The sequence below is a fragment of the Heteronotia binoei genome, chromosome 11 (assembly GCF_032191835.1).
Source record: "Heteronotia binoei isolate CCM8104 ecotype False Entrance Well chromosome 11, APGP_CSIRO_Hbin_v1, whole genome shotgun sequence".
In the NCBI taxonomy this organism is placed as follows: Eukaryota; Metazoa; Chordata; class Lepidosauria; order Squamata; family Gekkonidae; genus Heteronotia; species Heteronotia binoei.
In genome coordinates, this window is record NC_083233.1 from 24,802,736 (window position 1) to 24,809,943 (window position 7,208).

The window sequence follows — 7,208 nt, forward strand, 5'->3', positions numbered from 1 at the left end:
CTGCTGGGCTTTTTCTACAAAAAAAGCCCTGTGTGAAACAATGGTGATGTCAGGGGTGTGGCTTAATATGCAAATTAGATCCTGCTGTGCTTTTTTTTTTTTTTTTTACAAAAAGCCCTGCCTTTAAGTATATTCAAGAAGAAAACATTTATTTGTTTTCAAAGATTTCAGGTTTTGACGGCTGGTAACATCATTAGGGTTTGTAGAATCTTTCGGGATCAAGTTCCGTGTTCTACTGGAGAAAGTTTTCCTTCCAGACGTTTCGTTCTCAGCTGAGAACGAAACATCTGGAAGGAAAACTTTCTCCAGTAGAACACGGCACTTGATCCTGAAAGATTCTACAAACCCTAATTTGTTTGTTTGTTTGTTTGTTTGTTTAAGATTTATATCCCGCCCTCTCCACAAGCTGACTCAGGGCAGCTAACAATGATTTAAAAATAACAATATTGAATTATAGTATTAAAAACAATAAACTTAAACAATTAAAATCAATTTAAAACTACATTATGGTGCTACTCAGAAAATTTTTTCAATAGGTGGTATTGCCCTGATATGTCCTTCTGCAGCTGCAGTTCTGACCCAGTACCAATTACGCATGTTTGGACTTCCACAGAAATGTGATGTACGGCCAGCCAGGGCTATTTTTTGTAGCAGGAACTCCTTTGCATATTAGGCCACATCCCTCTTATGCAGCTAATCCTCCAAGAGCTTACAGGGCCTATTGAAAGCTCCTGGAGGATTGGCTACATCAGGGGTATGCAAAGGAGTTCCTGCTAACAAATATGCAAAGGAGTTCCTGCTAACAAAAAAAGCCCTGCATGCAACCATGGCCATGATCCCAACACTCCCATTTCCATGTTGCACAAACCCAAAAGTCTTAACTGTGTGATGGGCAATCAGCGATGGGTGGTTGTTTCCCTGTATGCTCACCATTTGGTTTCCCTCTGTGTTTTAGCGGTCCTGATGAGCATCTGTTTAGTGTCAGTCACCTACGGAGCTTTGGTCTGCAACATCCTGGCCATCCAGATCAAGTATGACGACTACAAGATCTGCCTGCGTCCGCTGGGCTTCATCTGCATCATCCTCTGGCGCAGCTTGGAGATCTCGAGCCGTATCACCGTTTTGGTTTTTTTCGGCAGCGTCTTCAAGCAATACGCCTTGGGCGTCGGGGTGGCCAACTTCCTGGTCTTCTTCTTCCTGCCGTGGATCCATTTTTGGCGGAGTGGTGCCCAGCTGCCCGACCAGGTGGAAAAGAACTTCAGCCAGGTGGGCACCATCTCCGTCCTGTGCTCCATCACATTGCTCTACGCCGGCATCAACGTCTTCTGCTGGTCGGCCGTGCAGCTCAGGCTGTCCGACCGAGACTTGATCTCCAAGTCACAAAGCTGGAATTATCTGGTCTTTTACTACTTGCTGCGGGGCGTGGAGAACATTGCGTTGATCATCCTCTGGTACCTCTTTAAGACGGACTTCTACGAATACATCTGCATGCCCTTCCTGGTGGTGCAGCTGATCGTGGTCTACTGCCTGGCCATTACCTTCATGCTGTTCTTCTACCAGTACTTTCACCCGTGCCGCCGCCTCTTCACACACAACATCTCTGACTTTTTGGAGTGTGTCTGTTGCAAGTGCAGGCAAACGGCCAGCGCCAGTCAGCTGGAGCCCCCCTATGAGCCTGGAGTGAGGCATAGCGTAGTCTGAGACGACAGACCTCGGCTGATCCTAAGCCAAGCCTGCCAAACGAGTGGGCTGAACAGTGCCTCCTGTCTTGCCACCTAATTACGCCAGAGGGACAGGCCTTGATTTTATGGTGCTAAACTTTATAAACGGGTGGTCTTCTGGTGTATTGCTTGAACTGCTCCACCGGGCCAGGTCTGGGCGAACAAGAAGGGACCAGTTTCCCTTCTCTGCAGAGGCAGGGGGTGGTCGGCATCACACGCCTGTGCAGTAGGGGCCACTGTAACTTGAGAATGAATGACTTTGGTAGAGAGAAGCACTCTAGCCATAGAAGGACTGTTAGATAACTTCTAGATGATGGGGGCTTGCTGGCCCATCTGCTCTGGTTGCACCCAGCTGCAAAATACCCACCGAGCCTGGTGGAAAAGTACTGCCAGTTAGCTTTATCGAGGGCATGACGGGAGGCGCTTCTGAAAGCCAGTGAACCTTGCTGATGTTTAGCTCCCACTCGTACTCAGCATCGTTGTGATGCTGCAGTCTTCCTCAGTTTGGGTAAAATTGAGGGGGGGCGGCATTTCCAAGTGGCCTGATAACACGCCCTTGCTTTGTTAGCAAGTCAGCTCGAGAGATGACCTCTTCTTTCCCCAGCCCTGGTGCCGTCCTGTCCTTTATAACTGTGTATTTATTTATTTTGTTGAACTGAAAATGGACCGTTTTTACATACAAAGTGCTGGGAAGTACCCTGCATTTTAAAAGAATCCTCCTCGTTTGACGGCTCTCCTTTCTGCTGTGTCAGTCTGGAAGGGCATCAAAGGGCATGCAAAGGTCGAGAGGGTACCACAGGTCATGGGCGAGGGGCAGAATCAGAGGAGAAGTGCCTTCTGCTGACCAAATGGTCAGTAGCGCCACATTGGGTTGTAAAATTCATCCACCTCTCGGGAGAGGTCAGGATAAGGGTTGCCTCTTTCGCTGCCCTCTTCTGCGTGAAACAGGACCACCAGTGTGGAGAGGTCCAGGTCGAGGAGAACCCCAGCTCACTTTAATGCATGATAAATGGGATCGAGTTGTTCACTCCATGTGTCAGTTGTATGGAGAAAGCCATGTTGGTTACCGTGGGGCGAGCAGTGATATGAGCCAACTGGGAACCACCCAAGTTAACTGTCTTCCTGCATTACAGTGGTTGTGCCTGTTAGGCCAGTTCGATCAATTTCATTATTGCTAATGATCCCTGTGCCCCAAAACCCATAATTTAAAACCGGAGAGCTTTTAAATAAATTAGAGCAGTCCTAAATCAGTATTGTTTGGGGACAGGATATCTAAATGCTGGCAGTTTTCAGGGGTCAGGCACAGTGCTTCAAAATGGCAGTTGTCAGGCTTCTTTTTTTTTGTAGCTAGAACTCCTTTGCATATTAGGCCACACACCCGATGTAGCCAATCCTCCAAGAGCTTACAGGGCTCTTAGTACAGGGCCTACTGTAAGCTCCAAGAGGATTGGCTACATCAGGGGAGTGTGGCCGAATATGCAAAGGAGTTCCTGCTCCCAAAAAAAGCCCTGGCAGTTGATGCGTGTTTCAGAGAGTGGGCTGTCCCTTGATATCTGGCCAACTGGGACCCAGGTGGAACCAGCTTGGGCAGACATAGTCTGGAGTGTGACATCGAAGTGGAACTTGGCTGCCCTCCGGTTTGCTCCTGACTGTACACGTTATGGAAGGCAGGTCGAGACTTGCCTTTAGATCGCTAGAGGCAGTTCCTCTTGTATATTCACGGTTTCTGCTGCCTGCTTAGCAACTCCTTGCCCGACAGTTCTCCTCTGATAAAACGTGTCTTTTTGTTTACTTCCTTTCTTGTTCAGGACTTGACTGGCCTCTTCAGGTAATCAATCACTCTGTCTCATATGCACACACTCAACCCTTTCCGCCCTTGGAATATATACATAACGAGGATATGCATAATTTTGTTCGCCGCGTACATTGAGAACTGAAGTTCAGAACAGAAACAGTTGCAGAAAGGGATTCCAGACAACATGAACTGGTGCAGTGAGATGTTTTTGTACCCAGACACATTTTTTGTGAACGGTGCCTCTGATGATCATGTTGCTCCCATTGCAACTTGGGTCCGAGCTCACTGTTGGCTTGCCCCTGTTTCCACTCACACCAGTTTGCTGTGCCACAGTCCCCTCACAAGACTTCTCTGAAGGGACAGCATCCAGTGTGCCCAGAGCTCTAGGCAAATTGGCAGGGCCATGACACTGCTCAGGCTCCTCTGAGAGAACAGTCTGGACCAGCTGCCTTAGTCAGCCGTAGTTATACCACTGAATTGCAGTCTATTGCTCTCTCTCTCATGCAGCAACACATCACAAAGAAGCACATTGCATGCGAGGCAACTTAGGAGGCCAAAGAGTTGTGGAAAACACACAGTCAAAGTCTCCTACTTGGCTGTCACCAGGAATGGCTAAGAAAGAAAGCAAGCCCAGGTAGATCGGTTCCTTTAACCCCTAGAGAGGTTTGACCTCAGCTGGACTTTTCAATCGTCTGATAACTAGCTTGAAGAGAGACCAAAAGAGTTCAGCAAGTTCTGGTCCATTTCAAGCTCAGGTCGACCAATGGTAACGTTCACGTATGTAATGTGGATTTTTGGTTGAGCAAGCGAAAAGACAAAACCAGGACAGTTCCAGAGGGCACAGTCAGGTTTTTAGCTCAGGAACTGAGAGGCAGTGGAAGGGCAAGCGACTGGGTGTTAGCTGATCGAGGCTGAGGTGTGGGATGGAACAATGCAGCTACAGAGGCAAAGGGTGGAGTAAGATATGTGACAGGATGCAGTTGCCGGATGTCGTGAAAGGAAGAAGCTATATTTCACGGAGATGAAGAATTATGAGGCAAGGCCTCCAGTAGTCTGCAATTAAAGGTTGCTGTCACCAGGTCTATTTGTGCATTAAGGCCATTAAGTGCTGACACAGAGAGGGAAAGATGCCACTGGGTGGCAGATGTGACCACGCCATATGGCCCAGAGAGGTTTTGCTGGCTAGCAGAGCTGACATGAATTATTTGGAAATACTTTTTTACATCTACCAACATTTCCATTTTTGCCGTTCATACTTTGCATTTAAGAGAGTCAGTTTTTAACGCCCAGATTCAAGAATTTGGGGGCTTGATGTCTCTCGATCATTTTGGCAAGCATCAGATTTGAAATCTCGTATGCTGTCAGATAAACAAATGCCGTGGCATGCAATCTGTGAAATACTTGTTGGGTGCTAAATATCACATCTTGTCTTCTATGAAATACAGTCTAAATGCCATTGCATGCAAAACACTCAATATTGTCGAGTATGAAATACAATTATATGTCAGCTATCAAAGATTGTCAAATACCATATGTTATAATAAAACGCCACAGGTTGTCAAATACAGATAGCAAAGACTTGGCAGATATCTGAGTCTCAGAGAATGATTTGTGGAGCGTTTAATATCAGAATTCAAATTCTGAGGAATGTTTTGGGGAGTCAGTTTGCTTCAGTTCTCCTTGAGACACTGTGGGGCCAGATCTCACCCCAGCGACAGAAGTCCAGCAATAATTTCATGAAGGGACAATACGGTTGCCAGGTTGTTGGAAAATACCTGGAGACTTTGGGGATGGATCCAGGAGAGGGCAGGGTTTGGGGAGAGGAGGGGCCTCAGCATGGAACAATGCCTTAGAGTTCACCCGTCAAAGCAGCTATTTTCCCCAGGGGAGCTGATCTCTGCCAGCTGGCGATCAGTTGTAAAAGTGGGAGAACGCCAGGCCCCACCTGGAGGCTGGCAATCCTAAGGAGCAAGCACATGCCTGCCCAGCCTGTTCCTTTCCATGTACACACCCAAGATGCAGTGTGCTCTATAAATACTGGCAGGCTAGCAGTCTCTGCTTTTACAACAGTTGAGCAGTTTTGATGGCTGCGGCAGTGGACAGTTCTCACCTTCATACATGCTAAATAATACAGTTGCAATCCACTAAAGTGACCATTTGCAAGTGGATTTAGCCATTTCACACAGTAAAGTCCAGTTGCAAAGTGCACTGAAAGTGGATTGAAAGTGTGTTATTTAGCCTGCGTGAAAGTGCCAAGGTGACACTTTTTTTTTTTTTGGCCTGGCTGAAAGATCTCTTTTCTGCATTCATTTGTGACCAGAAGAGAAACAGGGAGGGACTGCAAGATACTTCATCTCATGATTTAGTCCCCATAAAAGTTCACACACACCCCTCACCCCCAGGCAAGTTCTCACTATATGAATGGAAGTCCCTTTGAGCAAAGACTATGCTTCTGGTTTCCTTTTGTTCCTACATTTGTAGCCTAATTGATTACTTCCTGTTCTCTCCCAGCCGGCTAGCCATTCAAGAATAAATAAATTATTGTCAGCTCTTGTTCCCAGGGGGAAAAGAGGTTAAGTGCTGATGCTGATGTTGTAGCAAGTCAAAGTTACTGTTGATAATACAGGATGCAAATTTTTCTTTTAAAGATAATTGGCTTGCTCTGATTACAAAATGAAACCCTTTAAGTCCTGTCCCTCCCGTGTAATAAGAGCTAGTATTTAATTGTCTGTTTATGAATGCACTAACCAGGGGCTGTTTTGTAGAAAAATAGGTGGTGAAGCTTATTAGCATAACTCATTAGCATATGCTGCCCCCCCAGCCAAAAGCAACCCGATGCAAGAAAGGAGAGTCCCGGGTGAGAGAAGCCTGCTTGGGCTGGCTAGAGATCCAGCCAGTCCAAGCAGGCCTCACTTGTCTGGGGTTCTCCTGCCCCCCCCCCCACCCAGTCAAAAGGCCAGCAAGCCACCCACTGCCGAAAATCACATAAGAAGTGGAGAAAGGATGGTGTGGGCTTCTCCAGGGGTTAATGAGGGCTGCTGGGGGTGTGGCAAAGCCCCTGGTCCCTGGCTGGCTGGCTGCTCTCCTAATCCAGGGATTGAAGATATTGGATTTATATCCCGCCCTCCACTCCGAAGAGTCTCAGAGCGGCTCACAATCTCCTTTACCTTCCTCCCCCACAACAGACACCCTGTGAGGTGGGTGGGGCTGGAGAGGGCTCTCACAGCAGCTGCCCTTTCAAGGACAACCTCTGCCAGGGCTATGGCTGACCCAAGGCCATTCCAGCAGGTGCAAGTGGAGGAGTGGGGAATCAAACCCGGTTCTCCCAGATAAGAGTCCACGTACTTAACCACTACACCAAACTGGCTCTCCTAACCACTACACCAAACTGGATTGTTATGCAACTGTACCTACTATTCAATGGACAAGGTAGGTGAGAAGGAAGAGGGGGAAACCCTCATAAAGGTTCTGGAGCTGCACTCCTGTGAACTGCTGAATCTGAGGCCTGGCACCAACATAATGTGGAAAAGCGCAGAAGAGAATTAAGCTGGAAGGAGAAGGGATAGAATTTTAAAGGACCCTCAATAGTGCTTTGCCTGTCCATCAGTGACACCCTGGCTCTTCATTTCCAGTTTAAAAGAAGTTGCAACCAGTCAGTTATGAATAAGGACAGAAATACAGCACAAAAGATG

The 7,208-nt window shown here is 47.4% G+C and overlaps 1 protein-coding gene across 1 annotated transcript in view; it reads left to right on the forward strand.

Moving 5' to 3' along the window:
* XKRX (XK related X-linked) overlaps positions 1-2,435 on the forward strand; it is a 29,990-nt gene extending 27,555 nt beyond the window's left edge. The window contains exon 3 of the mRNA XM_060250004.1: positions 956-2,435. Coding sequence (XP_060105987.1) covers positions 956-1,701 — 746 coding nt within the window. The 3' untranslated portion in view covers positions 1,702-2,435. The remainder of the gene's footprint in view (positions 1-955) is intronic.
* Positions 2,436-7,208: the final 4,773 nt, after the last annotated feature.